This window comes from Coloeus monedula (genome assembly GCF_965178545.1).
Source record: "Coloeus monedula genome assembly, chromosome: 19".
Taxonomy (NCBI): Eukaryota; Metazoa; Chordata; class Aves; order Passeriformes; family Corvidae; genus Coloeus; species Coloeus monedula.
In genome coordinates, this window is record NC_138799.1 from 547207 (window position 1) to 570761 (window position 23555).

A 23555-nucleotide genomic window follows, 5' to 3' on the forward strand; every position below is an offset into this window, starting at 1 on the left:
TAAAAAGCGGTGCCTGGTTGGGCGTTCTGCTCTTGTTCCACTCCAAATCCCTGAGAAATGAGGAAGAATGGAAAAGCTCACCCAGGTTGGGGCTGCGGCCCTGGGTACCTCGAGGTGTCACAGGGAGCCCCAGCCTGAGCAGCTTCCCAGGAGGCACCAACCCTCTGTGCCCATGCCCAGCACAGACTGGCACCGGTGCCACTGACCCCACAGAGCCCAGCCCAGCTGTGCCCACCCCAGACCAGGGAACTGACTCTGGGGCAGGGCAGGAACAGAGTCAGGCTCCTAAACCAACTGGTTTTACTCCAAAACATCTCTCATAGCTGGAAAACTTTTTTAAGAGTCAGGTAAAGGCTCCACCTGCCCTATTGCATCGCTCCAGGGACGGCAGGGTTCGCACAGCTGGGAGCACCCAGCTCTGAAATCCCCCTGCTCCCAGTGACCAGAAGCTCTCAGGGATCCACTTGGACCAAGTTGTCCAAGCAGGATGTGTTTTCCCAAGCCAAAGCCTACACAAAACCGTCCTACAGTGGATTCTCCAAGCCTTTTCCAGCAGGAACCTTCCCCTGCCTGTCCCTTCCCAGCGTTGTGCATAGGGCAGCAGCACAGCTGCCCTCACCCGGCTCCAAGGTCACACCGAGGTTACCACAAGGCTCCTCCAGCTCCTGCCCCACCCTTTTACAGCCTCAGCCCGTCATTCCCACACCGTCAGGCTCCGGGATCCTCCAGGGAGGAGAGCTCCTGGTGGAGGTGCTGACTCTGCGGAGCCACAGCCCGGGCCGTGCACAGCTGCACCTTTCCCTGCACACTCCGGGCACGGAGCGTGGGCTCAGCATCCCTGTTTATCCATCAGGGAGTGAATCAGCAGGTCTGGAGCCGCCTCGCTGGGATCAGCTCCCGTTGGGATGGATCTCTGTTATCAGCTCTGTTATTGCCATTGATCCACCCCAGGGAGCCTGGCCCAGGCCCAGGGCAGCCTTGGCAGCCACACAGAGGTTCTGTTCCCCCAGCAGGTTTTCATCGTCCCCCCCCCGCGACCTCCCCACAGCCTCGGCTCTCAGCACAGCCGCTTCCAGCTCCCAGGGATCGATGCTGATTTAATTGGTGTAACATCTTCCAGGAAATGTGCTGCTGGAACCACGTGTGGGTGGAGAGAAAGCAGAGCACGGCTGGCCTTGGCTGCCATCCTGCTGTAAACCCCCCAGATTCAGGCTCAAACTCTTGGAGGGGAAAGAAGAGTGGCCAGGAGACTGAGGAGGGCATTGTGCCCCTGTGCCCCTGTGCTCAGCTGAGACCCCACCTGCAGAGCTGCCCCAGCCCCAGGGCCCAGCACAGGGAGGAGCTGGAGCTGCTGGAGAGAGCCCAGAGGAGGCACCAGGATGAGCAGAGGGATGGAGCAGCTCTGCTGGGAGGAAAGGCTGCGAGAGCTGGGGGTGCTCACCTGGAGAGAAGTTTTGGGGTGACCTCATTGTGACCTTGCAGGGCCTGAAGGGGCCAATGGGAAACCTGGAGAGAGGCATTTACAGGGGCCTGGAGTGACAGGACAAGGGGGAATGGCTCCCACTGCCGGAGGGCAGGGATGGATTGGGAATTGGGAATAATTGGGAATAAATCCTTCCCTGTGAGGGTAGGGAGGCCCTGGCACAGGGTGCCCAGAGCAGCTGTGGCTGCCCCTGGATCCCTGGCAGTGTCCAAGGCCAGGCTGGATGGGGCTTGGAGCAGCCTGGGACAGTGGGAGGTGTCCCTGCCATGGCAGGGGGCTGGAATTGATGTTCTTGAAGGTCCCTTCCAACCCAGCCCCTTCTGTGTTTTTCTGACTCTTTGGTCTGCATGTTCTAGAGGAAGAGTTACTGATTTTCAGTGCTGTTGTTCCTAAACTCGACCTTTATGGATATTGCCAGTGCAGGGGAGGAATCCAAATGCCAGTGCTGAGGCAGCAGAGGCTGCAGGAGCAGGGAGGGCTCGGAGCCTGCAGCCAGCGTGGGGAGCCTGAGGAGCTGGCACAAAGCTGGGCTCTGTGGGACACGCCAGAGCAGGGGGGGCATTGTCCCGCTCCAGCAGCCTGGGGAACATGCCCGAGGTCAGCCCGAGGCTTCAGGAAAAGCACTTTGAGGCGAGATAGAGATTTCTGGCCACATTTTGGAGGCTCCCCCTCGGAGCCGCAGGGCACAGTGAGCCAGGCTTTAACCCACTGCTCGTCAGGATAGTTTTTCCTGCCTTTAAGGTGCAAGAGTTTAATCCCCCTGGATCCCAGACAAGTGACCCTGCAAGGCCCTGAATCTACCTGCAGAGCCTCCCAGGCATTATCAGCCCCACCTTCCTGCCTGCAAGGCTTTTTCCCATCACAAAGATCTGGGAGTTTTTCCCCCACACGAGTCAGGGTTATCTCTCCATTAGTTGCTCTCCAAAGTGTCCCAAAATCCATAAATCCAATCTTCCAAACCAGCCCCTCTGAGCAGCACCACAGAGCAAAGCCCTGCAGGGCACCAGCCCAGAGCACTGCCAGGACCACCCACACCTCTGGCCAGGGGCAGCAGCACAACTTCATGGAAAGTTTAAAAAGCTCCCACAGGTTCCAAAGGTCAGGAGAGCCACTCCTGACCTTTGGAACCTCCTCACCTGACACCCACAGCTGTCCTTCCTGTTGAGGCAGGGAGGGAACAGGACATAGAGAGCTTTAACTCCTGAGATCAGCCCCAAAGCTCCTGCGAGCAGGATCAGACCTGGGGAGGTGGTTCAGGTGAAACAACACCCTGAGAAAGTCTCAGAGCACTTCAAAACTATGAGGTGAAGCCCTTTACCCAAATTCCATAGATGGGGAAAGAGAGGTGAAGTGAAATGTAGTGATTTGGACCTTTCACACGCAGCAATGAGTGGCCTGAGGACACCTCCCTGGTCACCAGCCTCCAGAGTTCATCACAAAATGCAGGCTCAGACCCCGCTGTGCTGCACCCCTGCCCTGCAGTGAGCCAGGGCAGTTTGTAGCAAGGGATCCCCTGAGCACCCCGAGATCCCTGTGGGTGCTTCATGCCTGGATTGGGAACACTTCCAGCAGGTCCAGGCACACAGAGGCTCCCCCTGCCAGGGGCTCAGAGCTGCCTGCACACATCCTGCGGGTCCAGCGGGGATGTGCTGTGCTGCAATTGGAAGCAGATTCACAAAGAGAGCTGTGTTCAGGCACCCAGCTATAAATATTCCTCTTTGAAAAGGCATAACTGGAAAAATGTCTAAATGTCTATTTTTGCCTCCTCTGCTTCACCCACTCAAAACATTGACATCATACCAAGCTCCTACTGAGGCAGAGCCACTCCGAGAGCTGGAGCAGCACAGCTGCTCCCAGCACAAATGCTGGGACAGGAAAAAAGCATCTTTGTGTCCTGGGAGGATGGAGCAGTGCCTGGGGAGGGGAATTCTTGCTTTGCCACTGCTCCGTGATCCCGATAGAAGTGACTCAGCAAAGCCCAGGTCAGGCTGTCACAGCTTTGCCCTGGCTCAGCTGAGGGCCAGGACTCCTCCAAGATGCCTCCGGCAACCAGAGCTCAGCCTCAGCAGCCACACGTGGAGTGGTTTTCTCCAACAGAATCATGGAATAGTTTGGGTTGAGGGACCTTTAAAGCTCATGTGCTCCATGCAATGAGCAGGGACAATCTCCCTCTCTGTGGGAGTCAGGCCCTTTGAGCAGCCTGGGACTCCCTGGCACTCAGCACAGGTTTGGGAAGAGCTGTGAGGGATCAGAGAGCACCAGGCAGCAGCAGCAGCTCCATCACCCCAGCGTGTGCAGGCTCCCAAGGGGCAGGGAGGGCAGGCTGAGCACTGCCGTGGGGTCTGGCACCAGCCAAGACCCCGAGCAGCACTGGGCACGACTCCCTGTGAGCACTGGCAGCAGCTCAGCCCCTGCTGGGCTCCAGCACAGCCCTTCCCAGGGCAGGGCAAGGATGCTCCAGCCTGGAGCTGCTGCTGGCACAGGCTTGGCAGGGACACAAGAGCCACGTGGGGATTGCAGACACAGAGGGCTGAGAAATTCTGATCAGAGACACCCTGGTGTGGACTGGGCACCTCTTGGCTCTGGCACAGCAGCTCTGCCTTGTGCCTGCTGTGCTCACCATGGCTGTGACCAGGGATGGCGGCTGCCAGGGACAAATGCTCCAACAAAAGGCTCTGTTTGGGAGCTTAAAGCGCTGTGGGGACCCCACAGACCTGACCTAGGACTAGACCCAGAATGACCCCACCTGCTGCTGAGGGTCTGTCACCTTGTGCCAGTCCCCTCCAGCACGGCAGGTGTCCCACCCAGAGATGCTTTTCAAACACGTATGGACACCTCTGCGACTGCTCAGGAACAGCTCTGGAGCAGAGTCTCTGCCCCAAACCCCTCAGCAGCTCCTGACCTTCCACCAGCCACGTCCCAGAGTGATACCAAACCCTCACTGGGGGTCCCCGAGTCACAGCAGCCCCACTGTCGCCAGCCTCCTGCCGCTCCCGGTGCTGGGATGTGTCTGCCCACGCTCCCCCCTGCAGGAAATCGGCCCCTGCTGTGCTCAGCCCGGGCCTGGCTCGTGTCTGTGACAGGCTGAGCGTGTGGGGAGCTGGCAGGAGCGGCCCTGCCGTGCCACAGTGACCGAGGAGGTGCTGCCGCAGCTGCTCACAGGCAGAGTGGGGGCAGTTCCAGCCCCAGGAGATGCCCCACATCCCCCCATCCTCAGATCCCGACGTTCCCTTGTGCCACGTCCAGCGTTCCGCGGGTGCTGTGCCCCTGGACGCACTCGGGGCAGGATTCCTGTGCCAAGCTGGGCTGCCCAGCACTCTGGTGCCAAGCTGTGAACCCAGGGCAGGGCCCAGGGCACCTCTCTGGGCTGCTTTAGAGGATTCAGCCTTGCCTGGAACACAGAGCTCACCTGTGTGATGAGTCCTCAGCTCTGGGACCTCAGGGCTCCAAATATCAGTGAATGTTTCAGCTGGGGCTGAGCAGGGCCCTCAGAGAATTTCACTGAGGTACAAAAGGCATGAGTGACACCACACTGTGATCTGCAGGTCTGGAGAGGTCCTTTTATCCTCAGCGACAGCAGAAAAGTCAACATTTCCCATAAAGTGAAGTTACCGAAAAAGTCATTTTAAGAATTAGCAAAGCCAGCACGTCTGGGGTTTGTTGGTGGTTTGTTTTTTGGGGTTTTTTCTCTTTTGCTTTCATTGTGTGTTTTCCCCCTTTTTTCCCGCAAGTGCTTTTCAGAACACTTGGTTTTGCCTGTTTCCATTTTACTCTAATTTGTCCTAGAGAAGCAACACTTCAGCCTTCACTAGGCATGATGCATTTCCAACTACTTTTTAATGATAAAATCACTCACTGCCTTGAAACTTTCAGACCCCTGGCCTGTTGCTGCAGGAAGCTGCACTGCCAGAACAATTCCAAGGCAGCTTCAAGATTCCTGAACTCCAGGCGTGATCCAACTGCATCAAACTGACCGTGCTGCAGGGAAAATGAGAGCAAAATCAGCTCTTGTGAGGAAAAGGAGAGCAAAGAGCAGCCAATGACACCCCCATCAGTCCTGGAGCTGGCCAGGGACAGGGTTCCCCACCTGCAGGGACACTGGAAGGGATGTCCTGGGACACCTTCCCTCAGAGTCCCAGCACACGTGCAAACACTTCCACACGCAAGAGAAAAAATGGGAATGTTTTCTCAGCCACCTCAGCTACCGTTCCTGGCTCTCCAGGGATGATTCCAGCCTTTTCCTACACCATTTCCTGCCACAGAGCTGCCTGTAAATAGCTCTGGCCATCCACCTGAGGAGAGGGGAGGCCATTCCCGGAGGGGGAGGAGGTTTAGCACAGAACCAGATCCCAGCCCTGGAAAAGCCTCCGTGCAGCCAGGAGAGGGAAAGGAGGTGTTTGCCTTCTCCCCATCCCTGAGCCAGCACAAACAGCTCCCAGCTGCTCCAGCATCCTCTGCATGGGCAGGGCTGGCTGGCAGCAGCCCTGGAGGGAAATCGGTGCCTTCCTGCTCCCCTGGGAACGGGGGATTGAACAGCAGAGCCTTGGCCGGGGCTCACATCCCATCGGCCTTGCACAGCCCTGTCATTAAATGGGGCCCTCAGCCCCCTCGGGGTGGTGCTCCCACACCGGAGCTTTGTCCCCAGAAGGTGCAGGGGACAGCCCCCCGGACCTCTCAGTAGGGAGGCAGCACGTGGCTGTGTCCCCTTCCAGGATCCCCCAAACGAAGCCCCAGGGAAGAGCTGAGGATTTATTTATTTACTCACTTATTTATTTATTCCCGGTTCTGTGGCTCGTGGCCAGCACTGAGGGGTGGCAGGGCCACTCCTGAGCTCGGGGCTCGTGACGTGCTGCAGGCACCAGGCTCAAAATAGGGCAGGGAACAAATTTATTTATCCAGCCCCAGAAAGTGGTAGTTTCTCCTTTTTTTGTCACATTTTCTCATTCTTCACATTTTTTCCCTGCAGAAGCCAAACACCCTTTCCCAAAGCACTCAGCAGCCAAATCCCAGGAGCTGCACAGCAGGAACCACACACTGGATGCAGCAGAAAATACTCCTGATTATCAGAGAAGTTGTTTATAACTCCAGCAGGGTTTTCCAGGACAAACGGCTTCTTTAAGCAAATTTCATTTTGACGGCAAAAAAGGGTCAATTTTTTTTCCACCATCACAAGTTAAATATTTTACTTCAAATGCAGAGGCTGTGGTTTGCTCCAGCCCTGAGAGCAGAGAACAGGATGATTTCCACGCCCTTCTGCTTTCATTCCAATGGGCCTTTTAGGAAAAGACTCCAAGACTTAAATGTTGTTTGCAGGGGAAGTTTAATGGAGTCTGGAAAACCCTCAGGAGCATCTTCTTCCTTTCCTTTTCTTCCAGCTCAGCCAGGTCATTCCCTCTTGCTGGAACAGGCCGGGCAGCTCTGGGGCGGCACAGTTGAGGAAAGTTTTCCTGCAAAAACGAACCTGTGGCAAACACCCGGTGGTGTCCAACTGCTCTTCTCCGTGGGAATTCCCACGGAATCCTCCTCGGTCCCGGCGGTGCTGCCTCTCCTGCCCCGCACTGGGGTCTGCTCCTGGGCCCCGGCGTCTCGGGGGCCGCCGCGGGGCTGGGGCTCTGCGGGACAGCCGGAGCGAGCCCTCCCCAGCGGGTCCTGCTGGAGCAGCAGCTGCACCAGGGGCCCCCTGTGGGTCACGTAGGCAGGCCTGGGGGGCTGCCGGGCCACCAGGGCACTGGGCAGCCCCACATTGGCCGAGGGCAGCACATCCTCTGGAAGCCAAAAACAGAGCGTGAGAGCACAGCCAGGCGCTCCCACCAGCTTCCCTTCCTGGGGAGGGTCACAAAGGATCCTCAGGGATGCTCTTTGGAGCCAAGGACCACCCTGGGATCAGCGATGGCTTTGCTGTGGCTGTGGGGGCCAGGCAGCACCAAGGGACAGCGGTGCCTGTAGCTACTCTGCATCCAGAGTCAACCAATCCATGGAAGAAACTGGTGATATCCATAATTTCCACCTTTGTGCCTTTATTTCTATGTTTGATTCACTGCCCGAGGAGGAGCTGCACCAGGTCAGGGTCTGCAGCCCCGGGAACTGCTCCCATTGCATCCCAGGGATCGGGGCTTGCTCGCCTCCCCCATGCTCCCTACAGACAGCGATCCATCCTCCCTGCAGGACACCCCTGGAAGCACCACCCGGATTTATAAACAGGAACAGCCTGACGCGTTTTCAGGGGGGAGAAGAGTTTCTGTACCAAAAGAAGTTGGTGCTGCTGTGGCGTTAACTCGGCTCCGTACCTGAGCTGTGCACGCTGAGCTCCACCAGGAGGAAAACCCAACCAAAACAAGCCTGGGGTTAAATTCTGAGCTCTCAGACTGTGGCACGCTCTGAGCTTCACCAGGGTTCTTTTGGCAGGCTGGGATCATCCCTGTCCCCAGAATGCCTGTCCTGACTCACGAGTGGGAGCGTTTAACCCTGGTTTAACACTGAGCTTGTGGGATGATGTGGGGGAAATCCACTACAAGAGGGTTAAATAAAGAATTTTTACAGGAGAATTCAATTATTTTCCAAATGTTTCTGATGACCAGGCAGTTCTGGCTCAGCCCATCTTCCAGAGAGCCAGGACAGACAGCGGGACACCCCCAGCAGAAGGATTTGGGATCCCAGGAGCTGCTCTGAACAGACCCATGGGTTTGATCGTGACAGTGCACTCGTGGGGGCTGCAGCTCTGCACCCAGTGAGAAGCAGCAGGATCAGACACAAACCAACAGAATGAGGCACAAAAAGAGCTGATGTGGAGCCTTTGCCCCACTTTTACAGGCTGCAGTTCGTGTCTTTGGGTAAACACAGAGCCACCAGCCAGGGCTGAGCTGCGGGGCTCATCCAGCTGGATCAAACCCCGGGCAGAGAACTCCAAACACCCCTGAGGAGCAGCAAAACCTCCCAGCTGCTGCCAGGAAGACCCAAAGGGGTGCCAGGGAGTGTGACAGCGAGGCCACAGCCAAAGCAGCCCCCCCAGCTCCTCAGCACGCAGACAGAACCGAGCGTGGGGCAGGACCACACCAAAAGGAGCGGGAGAGCAGCTCCTGCTCATTGCCACCAAACAAAGCCACCCCCCCCCCCATCCTGCAGAGCAAAGATGCAGCTCAGTCCCTCACCTGAGCCACCAACTGTGAACAGGAGAGGCAAGGAATGAGCACACCGAGGTGGTGGAACAGGGAAGGACAGGGGTTATGGGATGTGGGGCCAGCCCACACCTCCCACCAGTGTTTTCCTTGGAACATTCACCTTCCCTGCTCCAAGCCAGATGTTCCCAGCTCCAGGGGTGAAGAGGCTGGCTGAGCTCACATGTCCAGGACAGGAGGACATGTGCATGCAGCAGGAATGGCTGCCGTGTTATTTAATCCTGGATAAACACTGCCACTCACGGGATATTCCTGTAGGCTGGGGTTTCTAAAGGGCCTGGGGCTCAGCTGTGGTGCCCAACTGCTACAGCATCATCTCACAGGGCAATAAAGGGGTTTTACACTTTTCTAAATGGTGAGAGGAAAGAAGCAATGTGATGGAGAACACCCCCAGTTTGGATTTCTGATGGTGTGGGAACTTTTGGTGTCAGAAGAAAGTTTGGATACCACCAGCTGAATTTTCCTGTGTGGTTGTGGGTGCTTGGGTGCAAAGAACCTCAGACAAGGCCACAAGATCAGATTTCCCATGTTGGAGAGCTGAGACAGAGGCTGATAAAAATCCCAGACATTTCTCCTCTGACCTTCTCTCTAATCCTTCCCAAAGCAGAAATGATAAAAGAAGCCACAGGGAAAGGACACACAAACATCTCCCTGACTGCAGAGCCTGGATCCAGCAGCTTTCCCTGCATTACATCCCTGGGGAGGCCCCCACAGGAGCAACTCCTTCACACCATGAGCGTGGCAGGAGAGCCCTGGGAGCTGGGGATGGGAATGCAAAGCACTGGAGAGAAGATGCCAAGGGAAAGCCCAGAGCTGACAACATCTCGGAGCAAAACGAGCTGGGATCATCAGCCATGCTTTGTTATTTACAGCTTGTGCTTGGCTACTGGCCTGGAAGTGATTCCAGAGCCCAGGGAGAAAAGGCTCCCCGACATCCCTGGGAATGCTCTAAGCACGAGCTCCTCTCCCCACAGCACCTGCCAGGGAGAGCAGTCCCAGCTGATCCCTGGGATCCTGGGAAAGGCTTTCCAGGCAGAGCTGGCCTGGCTCCCCTCCCACTGCAGGCACAGGATCATCACTGCCCCTGCCCTGCCCAGCCTTCATCTGGAGCTGTCCACACCGAGGGATCAGCTCAGGACCTGCTGCAGTGGGAAATGCTCCCACACGCCCCTGTCCCATCCCAACACCAGCTCGGGGTCTGGCTGAGGCACTGGGGGAACTGGTGGGACTGGGATGTTCCCTCCAGGCTGAGGCATCTGAGATGAGCCAGGCACCCACAGCACACAGACATCCCAAAAAATTCAGTTTGGCAGTTTTCACCCTTGGCCCGAGCTGATCCAGAGGCTCTGGAGGACCCTGTGCAGTGGATCCCCTCTGCGTAACCTGGAGGATATCAAGAACAGCTGCAGCCCTGGTCCTGTGGGAGCTCCCACCCTGAGCTGGCAGCACAACAGGGAGAGGATGGGCCTCAGACTCTGCCCACAGCCCCCCGAAGCACAGCACCCCCAGCACAGAGCAGCACTGGTGCTGCATCCCAGCACCCACAGAGACACTCGGTCACTTTGGTGCCTGTCTGTCCCAGGCCAGGCTGGATGGGGCTTGGAGAACCCTGGTCTGTGGAAGGTGTCCCTGCCCATGGCAGCGGGGACAAGGAGAGATTTAAGGTCCCTTCAGCCCAAACCAGTCTGAGATTCTCTGATCCAGTGCAAAAATCGAATCAAAAAGCCTCCTTTGTGCACCACAAGCTGCCCCCTGCATCCAGCTGTGGCTCAGAGCAGAGCTGGGACTCCCTGAGGCTGCTCCCCCCTGGTCTGGCAGCAGGAGCCCCAGGCTCAGCCCAGCCAGGCTGTAAATCAGGCTCAGGGTGTTGGGACACCACAGGAGCCCCTTTGGAGAGCAGAGTGTAAAAGACCCCTTTGCTCAAACAATGACCCTTTTGTGATGCTGAAAATGGGCAAACCCAGAATTTTATAGTTCATTATAGAATTACAATTTCTGCAAGAGTGGGGACACATGTGGCCTGCTTTAAATCCAAATTAATGCTGCTGAGCTGCAAGACATTGACAGACAAAGGTCCACGTTTTTCTAACTCCATCCAAACAACTACCACCAAAGGCAGAATACAGATACACAGAATATCATCACGCAGAGAACACAGCTTCTCCTTAGAGCCAGAGCTTAAAGCACCAGCTGAATTCTGCTCAGGCTTTCCCCAATTTCAGACATAATTATCAATTCACCTCATCAGCAGCCTGTGCTGTGTCCCTGCCATTGTGTGAGGCTTCGTCTGGCTCATTTTCTTTACCTTTTCATGATGAGAATAAAACAAAACCTGAGACAAAGCCCTGGTGCTAAAGCCTTGCTCAATGAAGAGGTGCCTCGTGATGCCAGCCCTGCACTGCCAGCACAGGGGAGCTGAGCAGGGCTGCACTGAGGGATTTGGTTCCATTCCTCCAGCTGCAGGGCGCGAGATTCTGGAGAATACAAGGAAAAACTCTCCCCAGAGGAAGGAGGGAGGGTGGCTTTTCTGAGAGGCATTTGAGCCATAAAGCACCCAGCACTTTGCCTCATGCTACAACTCATGAGTTTAATCCTCAGAGCTGCTGGCAGCGGGACAGGTTTCACACTCTTATATTTAGAGAGCCTCGCCTGACAAACAGCCAAAGCTGTCGCCTGTAAATCAGGGGGTTCTGACAGGGCCCAGAGCAGGCAGTAAAAGCAAATGGGGGAAATGAAATTACAGGCTGCAGAGGGACCTCTGGGAAAGAATAAGCTTTTATTTTCTGTTTCTAAAGTTCATAGTCATTAGAAATATTTCTCCCTCTGTTCTTTCATTTGTTTTTTAGCCAGTCCTGCTGTCAGGCTCTGGCCCTCCCATTCACTTGGCCTTGGCCATGTGGTCCCCCACATTCCTGGCGGGGGTGCCCCAGCCTGCAGGAGCTGGCAGATCCCAGGGCTGGGGCAGAGGAGATTCCACATGTGGCTCCCAGGGGAAGCAGGAACTGGGCACTCACACATCCCTGCAGCCCACGGGACTCCAGGCCTGGGGACAGGGCTGTGCCTGGGAGGGAGATCACAGCACTCGGGAGCACACAGCACTTAGGGGGAAGGTGGCAGTGTGAGATTCATGGCTGCAGTCAGCCCTAAAGGCCTTTCCCAGCATCAATGACTCTGCAATCTTCCCTGACACAGGGTTTTCCTTCACACTGAAACATCTCCTTTTGCTGCAACCAAAGGGAAGCACAGGGAACTCCTGCACTACCCTGGGAAGAAGCAGCAGCTGCTGCCCCTCCTGCCCCACAGCCTGGGGGGCTGACGAGCACTACCGGGCACATCTTAATGCTGCATTTTACCTGCTTAGCCTGCATGGCTGGGGGATCCTCAGGACAGAGGCTTCCTGCCCCCAAGGCTCCCATCCAAGGGTTTTCCAACCTCTCAGCTTCAGCAAAACGAGGAGAACCAAGTGCTCCTCTGACAGAAGCAAAATTCAGACCTTCCCTGTCCTGTACAACTCCACAGCAGTTTGCTCCCAACTCCAGCAGGATTTTAATTTGACCCTCAGCACAAAGATGGAAGAGCAATTGCAAAATAACTGCTGGGAACCAAATCAAGCTGATGAAAGGATAAGAGCAACAAAAATCCCCTTTATTCATTCATCTGATTCTACTGTTTGAAGTTCTCCATGAGCTGCTGCCAGGCCAAGCTCCTCCCTGCATGTGCAAATTGGGGGCTATGTGATGAAGATGGAAAGACAGGATCACAGGCTCTGAAAGTGGAGGAGCAGGAACAGATCAACAGAAGAGGCAGCACGGCAGATTTGGGAAGTTGGGATCCCATGACAGATTCCAGGGAAGGTGAAAAACCTTGTCTAGGTGCTAGGGCTGCAGTGAAAAGCCAACAGAAGGAACAAATAGCTCAACAAGTATTTTATTCCTGTTTATTCCAGGATGGGCTTGATTCAGCACCAGGTGGAGTGGACAAGTGCCCATCCCCTGCCTTCAGAGGGCTTTGGATCCACTGGGAATTGAGCCATGGGCTAACTGGGATGGCTGGTTAGCCAAGGTCCCACCCCAGGCCGGGGGGTACCACACTCCCAAATATTTCCAAACAGGTGCTGAGGTGGGAATGAATCCCTGTGGATCACATCCCCCTCATCCCTCTCCAGAGCAAGCACTGCCCTCACCAGCCCCAGGAACACATTCAGATTCCAGGACCATTCCTCCAAACAGCCCCAAGTCTGGAAAGTGCTGGAGGAAGAGGAGGAACACGCGTGAGGGTGTCCCCAGCAGCAGGAATGTGCAGGCACCGCCTCCCCAGGCTCCCGGGGACACTCCTGACAGCGCTGCTGGGGACAGAGCAGGATCCACGGCACAGGACGGGAGCACTGAGCGATAACCACGGGAATGCTGCTGCCTCTCGCTTTCAGTGCACCTCTGCTCTTTGCAGGCACGTCATCTGTCCTTTCTGCACTTCTGGTTTTTCTTCTTATAAAGGGGAAGAGAACACACACACAAAAAGGCTGAAATCGTTGGTGCTACACCCGAGACACTCCAGTGCTCATGCAAGGAGCCCCAGAGCAGCAGGGGCGGCTCCGGCTGCTGCTGCTCGTTTGACAGGCACCTAAAGCAGGGCAACGCCTGAGCCCAGAGCAGCAGCAGACACTGGGCCAGCCTGCTGGAAGCGGGGATTCACCAGGCTGCTGCTGCTCCAGCCAGCTCAGAGCAGTAAGCAAGGGCTCGTCCCTGCTGTCAGACAAGCAGCAGAGCCTTGAATTCAAGGCTGCTCAAGCTGCTCACCTCTGCCCGAGCCCAGCTTCAGTCACCTGTCCTGTGCTCCCCCTGCCCTGAACCCCCAGCCATCCCAGCACCTCTGCACAGCCCCCACCCTGGCTGGGAGATGGGCAGCAGGGACGTGTCCATCCCTTGGGAGCCGCCAAACGGGGAGCACTGAGCTGGGGGAGCAGCCAGAGCACAGAAACTCAGGAGAAAGTGCTTGTTTATGTGAAAGCACGAGGAGGCAAATAGTTGACATTAAGCTTTTGGGGAGGCTGTGGGACTGGGCTGTTCCTTTCAGCCCTCACACAAAGGGGCCCTTTTTGTCTCGCTGTAAAACAGAAACGATATTGAAGGGTCTGTGGAATTTCTGGGCATTTTTTCCCCGGGAGACGCAGTGCCCTGCTCTCCAGTACAGATGAAGCAGGATGCAAAGGGCAAGATGCTCCAAAGTGGCTCCGCACCCGCCTCCTGCCCCGCTGCTGCCACAGCCCCCCCAAAATCCTGCCCCCCAAGACCTCAGTGCTTCCAGCACGTACAGGGGCAGAGCCTGGAGGTGCCCCCAGGGACCAGGGCTCGCACAGCTCCCACACCTGGAGATGCTGCAGGGAGCCAGTGCTGAGCCCATCGCCCTTTGGGAAGGGGATAGCAGCTCCCACACCGGCCCTGCTGAGCATCTCCAGCCTGGCCCCAGACCCAGCTGATGCCAGACTGCCTCAGACTCATCATCCCACACAAGGCTCCAGCTTCAGCTGTCCCCAGAAGTGACACCAAGCCCACCCACAGCAGCTTCCAGGCCTGCCCAGCTCCCTGTCCCAGCAAGGACCAGGATGTGGCTGCTGCTCCATCAGTGCTGAGGACACGTCTCGGTTTAATTTGTGGAAGTTACACACCACAGTTTTGCCCCCAAGGTTTCCTGCCCCACAGAACTTGGACCAGCCCAGAAACAACAGCCAAGCACAGCCAGCTGTGGCCAGGCACCTCTGGAGCACACAGCCCTTCCTGCAGCTCCTCTTGGTGAAAGCAGGGATTTCTCCAAGCCCACAGAGGTCCCTGGATGTACCTGGGTGACCCTCCAGGAGCACCTGCCACCTCAGAGGCTAAACTGGGCACAGACCGCACTGCACTGCTCAGCCTGGAGCTCCTCACATCCCCGAGGCACCTTCTGCCCATGTGTCCTCCGCAGGCTCTGCCCTGGGAATGCAGCTGGGACAGGGATGAGGGCTGACATCCAGCAGGGGCAAGGCAGGGATGCCTCCATGGAGTGAAAGGAGAGAAGCCCAACCCCGACAGAGCAGCCTCAGCTTCACAGAACTGCAGAATGGTTTGGGTTGGAAGTGACTTTAAAGCCCATCCATTCCCACCCCTGCCATGGGCAGGGACACCTCCCACTGTCCCAGGCTGCTCCAAGCCTCAATGTCCAGCCTGGCCTTGGGCACTGCCAGGGATCCAGGGGCAGCCCCAGCTGCTCTGGGCACCCTGTGCCAGGGCCTGCCCACCCTCCCAGGGAAGGATTCATTCCTAAAGAAGTTTATAGGATCAAAGTCCCATTAACACCAGGGCTGCAACTGCTGCTGTTTGCAGACATTTCCGCTCCTCACCGCTCAGCACCAAGGGGAGAAACTGCGAGTTCCATTCCCTCTGGAGCCCCGCCACCTTTCCCCTTCCCGACCGTGCCCAGCACACGGCCGGGGCAGGGAGGTCATTTCGGGACAGCCCCGGCCCAGAGGCTGCTGCCACGGGAAATAAAGTCCCCATTGTCCCGCCGTGTGACCCCCGGTGGCAGCAGGAGCGCGTCCTCCCCCCGGGTACGGGGAGGGACCAGCCCGGCTTCGTGCCGGGGGAGCTCCGGCACCTCGCAGGGAGCGCAGACGGGAACATCCTCCCGGTTAACTGCGAGCCTCCAGGGAGGGAAGAGAAACCCCAGAGCACATCCACAGCCCCATCTGATGGAAGCCTTTTGGAGAGCAGCCGGTCCCAGCCCTGCTGGGGCTGAGCACCGCTCCCGTTTGCCCCGGGCACCGGAGCAGCCCCTCCCACCCGCACGCTGCACGTGTTTCCCTGGAAATCACAGAACCAGGGAATTCCCTGAGCTGGGACACACAGGGACCATCCAGCCCAACCCCTGCTCTGCCCAGACACCCCAACAGCCCCACCCTGGGCATCCCTGGCAGCGCTGTCCCAGCGCTCCTGGAGCTCTGGCAGCCTCGGGGCCGTGCCCATTCCCTGGGGAGCCTGGGCAGTGCCCAGCAGGTTTTTAATAACAGAATGGAGACTCTTCTGCTTTATGTTTTTTTCTGCTTTCGCTAAAATCCCACTCTCTAATAATGGGAAAAGGATTTCTGTGTGAAGGCACTCAGATGAGGAGACATCCAACACCAACAGCTAAAATGAGTTGAGCTGGCTGGGAGTTTGGAGGAAAAAGCTCCAGCCTGAAAGTACTTTGCTGGGATAAATCTGCTTTTCAGAGTTGCTGACTTTTTGACAAGATGAAAAACTGGACAACATCCACTTTGCATCAAAAATCAGATCAGGCAAGAGAACAGAAAACCTCACTTTTCAGTGAAAACAATCCCTCCAAATGGAAAATTTGCACTGTTTGTTTTCATTCTGCCATGAAATTCCCCTCAGCACAGGGAAACATTCCCAGCCAGCCCCATCAGCACGTGGGCTGAGAGGAGAAGTGACAGAAGTGACACCGTGACCCAGGCACAACATTCCAGCCACAGGGCTCAGCTGTCCCTGCTCATCCCGACTGCCTCTGCTCCTGCTGGGGTTTCACATGTTCCCAGACTGGCTCCTGCTGAGCTGAGCTCCCCTCCAGCTGCAGACCCACAGGAGATGTCACTGCCCAACATCTCCCAAGCTCCAAGCCAGCAGCCTCTCTCCAGCACAGAATTCCAGGCTTCTGGCTTTGCTGCACTCGGTGTTTCAAACCCCAGCCCTGCCTGAGCGACCTGACCCTCTGAAATCACAGAATCATGGAATTGTTTAGGTTGGAAAAGCCCTCCAAGATCACCAAGTCCAACCATTCCCTCAGCACTGCCACAGCCACCACTAAACCCTGTCCCCAAGTGTCACATCCACAGCTTTTAAATCCGGAGGGATGGGCACTCCACGCCTGGGCAGGCTGTTCATGGCACAGGAGAGGATGGACAAGGTCACATCACCCCCAGCTCCCCTGCCCGTGCATGTCATGAACACCCAGCACACACCCCTGAGCCACCCCACATTCCCGGGAGGGGCCTTGGGACACGAACTGTCCTGGACACAGCGTGCAGCAGAAGCAGGGCTGGGACAGCAGCTGTTTTTAGCAGGAAGATGCTGCAGGGCTGTGACACCTCCCTGCCACGCCAGAAATGTGAGACAGGAACATTCAGTGTCCAACCAGATCCATCTCAGTTTGTACAATTCACCTTCCATGGGAATGGAACGTCCCCCTGCCCATCCCCAGGAAACCCAGGGTGACCCAGGACGGGCTCCCCAGTCCCTCATTGCTCGACAACAAACAAGAGAACACGAGAGCAGAAAAGGAAACCCTGCCCAGACCCACCACCAAATATAACCCGGGCAGGGCCGGGGCACAGGAGCGGCGAGACCTGTCCTGCACACGGATCATCCCTGGGGACCGGCACATTTACTGCCCCTGCACCCAGCACAGATCCCTCCAGCCCCGGGGTGTCCAGAGCTTCTGCCGGAGCAGCAGCAGCAGCACAGGGGGATAAAAATAAAATTTACACCTCCAGGGAAGAAATTCCCTCCAGGAGTTGTGGTTGCTGAGTTCTGGTGGGGGGCTGTGTGTTTCTGGGAGCCTCCTGGAATGACCTGAGTGATTTGAGGTCTCTTGAAGCAGCTTCTGGATGACTTCATTTTCCTACTCATTAGCAGGTCCCTGGTGGGTGTCACACACCACAGACCCATTTATCTCAGAAAGCAAAAGCCAGGCCTGGATTCCATCAGGAATGTAACAAACCCAGCAGAGCACTCTCCTGAGGTTGCCTGAGCAGCCCTTCCCGGACTAAACCTCTCCCCCATGATCCAGAGCTGGGAACCACCTCTGACAGCTGAAGCTGTGAACAGCTTTGTCATCGGGAAACACTCAGAGCACTCGTGCCACCACTTTGTCACCACTCGCGTGACCCTTTCTGTATCTGCCACCAGCAGCAGCTTTCTGTCAGCCTCCAGCTCCACTCAGCACAGAAAACTCTCCCCGTTTTCACACCACACCTCACCAGAAGGGAAAGCAGCACTCCCAAGTCCTGCAGACAAGCCACGGAAACCCAAATGATTTCCCAGGACACAGGGGCTGCTCGTGCTCCTCGCCTTCGGCTTGGGGACAGCACACGAAGCTGTAGGAACCTGGTGAGTTCCCACAAACACATCCCTACTCCCCCTGGGCCCCCTGCTCTCCTACAGACACCAGCTCTGGCTGAGTCTGAGCCTTGCTTGGAGCCAGCTCTGAGGTCTGGCCTTCCCGGCTCTGACCCCCAGGAACAAACCCAGAGCACAGGTGAACTGGGCTTTTAGACTAAAGGAGGGTCCACTGAGATTGGATAAAAGAAGTTTTTTTACCATGAGGGTGGGCAGGCCCTGGCACAGGGTGCCCAGAGCAGCTGTGGCTGCCCCTGGATCCCTGGCAGTGCCCAAGGCCAGGCTGGACACTGAGGCTTGGAGCAGCCTGGGACAGTGGGAGGTGTCCCTGCCATGGCAGGGGTGGCACTGGATGGGCTTTAAGGCCCCTTCCAACCCAAACCAGTTTGTATTTTATGATTTCACTGCTACATTTGACTGCTCCAGATCAGCGCAGGAATGTGACCCAGGACAGACTCAGCGCTCAGCACCTCCCCAGCCCCGCGGCTGCAGAGCCTCCTCCTGTGCCTTTAGATGGCAGCAGCTTTCTGAAAGCTGTGGGAACACAGGGAAAGGGAAAAAGGATTTCAGGCTGGAGGTCAGGAGATGAATGTGGGTGAGCAGCAGGTCAGGGACAGAGCTCAGAGTGCCCAGACACAAGCACAGGCTGGAGGGAGCACGACTGGGGCTGGCCAGCAGCGCCAAGGAAATACAAGGAGCACATCCAGAATGACCTGAGGAGCTTTGTGGGGATTTCTGGAGGAACTGTTCATCCTGCCTGTCCTGCTGTGCACAGGCTGCCCCATCAGCCCTGGACACACCTGGGGTGACAGAGGCCACCAGGAGCTGCTCAGGGGGACAGAGCAGCCAGCAGGACACCTGATCTCACACTGAAACCCTCAGATCAGCCACCCGCAGTGAAAACTGTGCTCTGCTTTCCTCCAAGGGTCCCCAAGGGCTTTGCTCGGGGTTTCTTGCATCCCTCACACATTCCTGCATGGAAGCTTTGGATGTGATTTCCAAGAGACACCAACACCAAAGGAACCTGGACACCAGGAGCACAAGTTTCCTCAGAAACAGGAGTGTCCACCACAGAATTAATCACCTGCAGCATTGTTCTTCCTGAGCTGTGCTTGAGAAAACCTCACACTGAACTCCTGCCTGGCTGTCCCTGGAGAGCAGCTCAGCTATCCCAGGCTCAGCACCCCAGCACCCTCTGCCTCCTCCTGCCTTGTCTCCATTGCATGGAACATGGAAATGGAGATCAGAACGATCTTCCCAGGGGTGCAAGGAAGGTAAAAGCCAACAACAGTCAAGCCAAGTGCCCCCCTCCCCACCTTGCCCTTTCCCTGAGCTGGCAGGAAAGGGATGTCTCAGATTAACACTCCATAAAGTGCTTGAATCCTAAAAACAGAGGCACCCTCAAATGAAAGCACAGACCATGTGTCCAAGAGCATCCAGAGATTTTTCTTGCCAGCAGGGACACACCCTTGGCTGGAGTTGCCTCAGCAAAAGGTTAATCCCCTCTGAAGTACTGGTTTTCCAGAGAAAAGTCCTGTCCAAGCCATCAGCCACATGCAGGCCCTCACCTGTGGGACTCAGCCCCACACAAGAGGCATTTAACACCTCAGATCACGCATTGGGTCTCAGATACTCCGTATCCAGAGGAGCCAGATCAGGGCATTTGGATCCAATTAATTTCCCTAATCTGCCCTGAAAGTCAGCCAGGGCTGGGGCTGCTCCAGCTGCACGCATGGCCTGGAGCAGGAAAGGACAAGTCCCTCAGAGTGTCCTCTGCAGCACGGATTTCCCAACAGTGCTGTTCCTCGCTCCAAGAGCAAAATCACTGCACTGAAGTTTTCCTGACAGCAAAACTGATCCCTCCTCCCTGCAGCAGCCTCTGCCTCCCCTCTCCAGCCCTGAACCATCAAACCCCTTTGGGAATTCTCAGCAGAGCCCATGGGCAAGGCAGAATAAAATTCCTGCAGAAAGGCTTCCAGCTCCCCTGGACACCTCCTGTGCTGCAGGAACTGCTCCTCTGCCACATCGGAGCTGCAGCCAGGAGCCAGGGCTGGCAGGAACGGCAATGTCTGTTGAATTAGGATCCTTTTTCGTGGTCCAGGATCCATCCCCTAGTGCTCAGCCCTCATGTCTGGTGAGCAAGCATTGGTGACACAGCAAAGGGCAAAGGACAAGTGAGAGAATTCCCATTCCTTGGCTTGTGGAAGTCGGGGAAGTTTGTGGAGGCCAGCCAGGATCTCACTGGGGGCTTTCTCTGGGAAGTTCAAATGGATGTGAAGGTCTGGCCCAAACCCATGTGGAGAAGGGCCCAGGTAACCAATGCTGGCCCCTAAAGGATGAGCAGGGCAGACTGAGGAGCACCCACACCCAGCTGCCCACAGTGGTCACCCTGGGGTATCTCAGAGCAGCTCCAGGCTTGCTCAGGAACAGGGAAAAGCAGTGGGAGCACCTCAGTTCCCTGATCATGCTTCAGCTGCCGTGTAACGTGACTCCTGGCTGGTTTTCCGCTCTCCAAACGCCACACGAGCAGACATTCTGTTCAGCCAGAGCTGCACCGAGCTCCCTGAGCCCTGCGAGCTCCTGACTCCAGCCCTGACCACAGAGGCACGGGAGGAAGTGAGGGCCCAGCGCTTCTCCAGCAGGTCCCAATCCAACATCTGCTTTCCATGTTCCCCTGGCAGGGCTCCGGGTGCACACAGCACATCTGTCTGTCTGTCTGCACACAGCAGGGCCCTCTGTCTGCTCCAGCACTGCTGGCCACCGATCCCAGCAAACCTGGGTGGGGGATACAGAGCAGCTCCCTGAGGAGCACCCCTCATCCCTTGGGATGAAGTGAGAAATAGAGCTGGACAAAACAGAGCTGCAGTGGAGCAGGAGGGATCCCTGCCCACAAAACAGGGCTGGAAAGCAGCTCAGCCGCAGCAGGTAAAACCCAGCAGAGGCACCCAGAGCATTTCTGCAGCAGGCGGGGGGGACACGGCCCTCCCACCTGCGTTGCAACACCTGCAGCTGGGGATGGACGGGGCTGGAGGGTCCGGGGGAAGCTCCGCAGGGAGCCAGTCCCACACTCCCGGTGTCTGGGGCAGCACTGCATCCCCGCAGGTTGGTGGAAGGGCTCCTCCAGCTGCCCCTGGGGTGGCCACAGAGCTGGGCCGAGGCACATCCCCACCCCAGGCAGGGGTCACAAGAGCAGGGATGCACCAAATCCATAACGTGCAGGGAAATTCAAACCACCCAGAATTTAATGACAGACTCCAGAATCACTTCATTATGCCACGGACTCCACCGCTTGCTCCCCGCACACGAGCGAAGGCACCGCACACCCCCAGGCCGGCTCTGCTGAGGATGCTTCACACACAAAATTCAGTGTTCGCTCTGCACCACCCACGCCAAACTACCCACAAAATCATTTCGGTGTCACCTGGTGCAAACACAAACTCCCTGCCCGAGCAGCGGAGACAAACGAGGCGCGAAAGGCTGCAAATAGCCACTAATTGGCGTTAATTACCGGCGATCAGGGAGGGCAGCGGTACACCCGGGGCAGCGAACTGCTACAAGAATTTAGAAGTGAGGCTCATTTTCCTGCTGCACGAAACAAAGTCCGAGTATTTCCCGGTATTTCAGGGAATGCGTCCCACATCTAGCACAGAGTAAATCCTGACTCCCCTGGGAGCTGCAGAGATCCCGACGGAGCGAGAGCTTCCCGCAGTCCTGGAGGACACGCACGGCAGCACCACCAAGGAAAAGCAGCGTGTTCACCCTCATCACAGCAGAGCCCCGAGCTCCAGCACAAACCATCCCAGCTGCAGCTCCACCCGTGCTCCTGCAGCCGCGGGTGGAGCTCCAGCCCAGGGGAGATTGAAGGTTATCAATAAAAAAGTCCCAAAGTTTTGCAGGAAAGCAGCACGAGGGAAATGCCCACACTGTGGGAATCCTCTGCTGTAACCCTGCCCATCACAGCCTCACCTGAGCACAGGCCCTCGAAGATGCTGATACAAGGTTTTCCCGTCCATGTCAAGTGGTGAAATGCATCCTGCTCTGATGGTTCCAGGATTTTCTTTAAAAAACTCATTTGTCTCACCGAATCTATAGTGGGGGTACAAAACAGGCAAATTAGTGTTTGGCTGAGTGGCCACGAGGTTTTTTCCTCTTTGTTCCCCCTCAGGGACAAGCCAGGCCAGGAGTCTGTGGAAGATCACCCTGTGAAAAGGCAGTGTCCATAACGGGGACAGAGAAGTCCCGCAGCTTTACTGGAATAAAGGGAGAGAGTGCACTGGGCCACACCCCCATGGGGTCTCTCTCGAGGTTTTGGAGGGTGCAGCCTCCTTTTATCCCAAACTCCTGGCCGCACGTTGCCCTCTTCCTTTCCCCCTGGGCTGAGGTACCAGGAGGGCACAGCCTGACCCAACCGCCTGCCCCGTATCCCCCCGTGAACACGTGTGGCCATTCCCCCCAAAGCTGGGAAGGTCAGGCTGCCTGGGCTCTGCAGGACTTTGGGCGGCCCCCTTTGTCCCGTCCCCTAAAGTTCAGGGGGTCAAACTCTCTGGGGTCCGTAACCAGCCCCTGGGGCCGTGAGAAACCTCGGGACCCATTTCCCCAAAGAGGCCTCGAGCTGTTTGTAGAGAATCAGCGCCCACGGTCCCTATCAGGAGCATCCTGCAGGGAGCTGCTCCCAGATCTCCCAGAGATGTTCGGTGCTTGCCTGCCTGGCTCCATCGGCTCGGGGGTGCAGGGGAGCCTGACTGAAAGCTTTGGAATCTGCCTTGGAGTATTGGATCCTGCACAAAGGCTTTGGAGAGCACAGGCAGGTGGCAAAGTCATGGATTCTAGAGAAAAGCCATGGTTGGAGCTGGTGACACATTTCAGGCCCATCCTCCCACGCTGTGTGTGCCTTAAACCCAGGTTATTAGGGAAACTCCCCAGCCTGTCCATTCAGGGGCCGTCCTGGGAGTCACACTCCCACCCCAGGCTGCCTGCACCAGCGTTTGAAACGCTGCTGGACACTGGGACAACTGGGCTGACTGGGAGCTGAGCAGAGGACACAGACCGGGGCTGCAGACGCTCCCTGGATTTCCCTTCCCGTGCCCTCTCTCTGGCTGCTGATTCCCCAGCTCCCCCCTCCCGGGCCCTTCCTCTGCTTTCTCCTTGCAGTCCCATCCCCATTGTCACACCCGCAGTACCGGATGCAGCAGCCAAGCTCGGAGCGGGGCAGCTTCTGCTGCAGTTAAGGCGCGGGGCACGCCCAGGAACGCAGCCCCTGCTGGGTGCCCGTGACACCATAGAGCACCCCCAGCCCCGCTGAGGGGACAGCTGAGACCCGGCCCAGCGCTGGAGGTGCTTTTATCCCCCAGGGCCTCCTCCCCAGTCAGTGCCACCAGCTGAGCCAAGCCACCCCTGCACACCTCTAAAAGGGGGTTTTAAGGTGGTGGGGGATTCCCCCTCTGCTGAGTTCCAGCTGGATCAGCCAGGGGGTTTGAAGGCTCCCAGGGCAGGGGTGCTCAGAGCTCATTTCTGTAGGAAACCAGCCTAAAATCAGCCTGGATGTGCCCAGTTGTTCCTGTTGTCCTGTGCATGGCCCTTGTACAGCCTCGTCTGTCTCTCCAGGTATTTTTCTGTCCCCTGGTTACGTCCCCACAAGGATGTGCCTTTTCCTGGGCAGCTGACACAAATCCTACAGGAATCCCCACTGTGGCAGTCACTACCATGTCACCATCCTCCTGCCACACCAGAAACTCCAGATCCTGGCTAGAAAAA

At 56.9% G+C, this 23555-nt stretch overlaps 1 protein-coding gene across 1 annotated transcript in view; it reads right to left on the reverse strand.

The window, feature by feature from the left end:
- Positions 1–23555, reverse strand: part of TEKT3 (tektin 3) — a gene marked incomplete at both ends in the record, with an annotated part of 49855 nt that overhangs the window by 24325 nt on the left and 1975 nt on the right. Inside the window, one exon of the mRNA XM_082294187.1 lies at positions 6998–7248. Coding sequence (XP_082150313.1) covers positions 6998–7248 — 251 coding nt within the window. The remainder of the gene's footprint in view (positions 1–6997; positions 7249–23555) is intronic.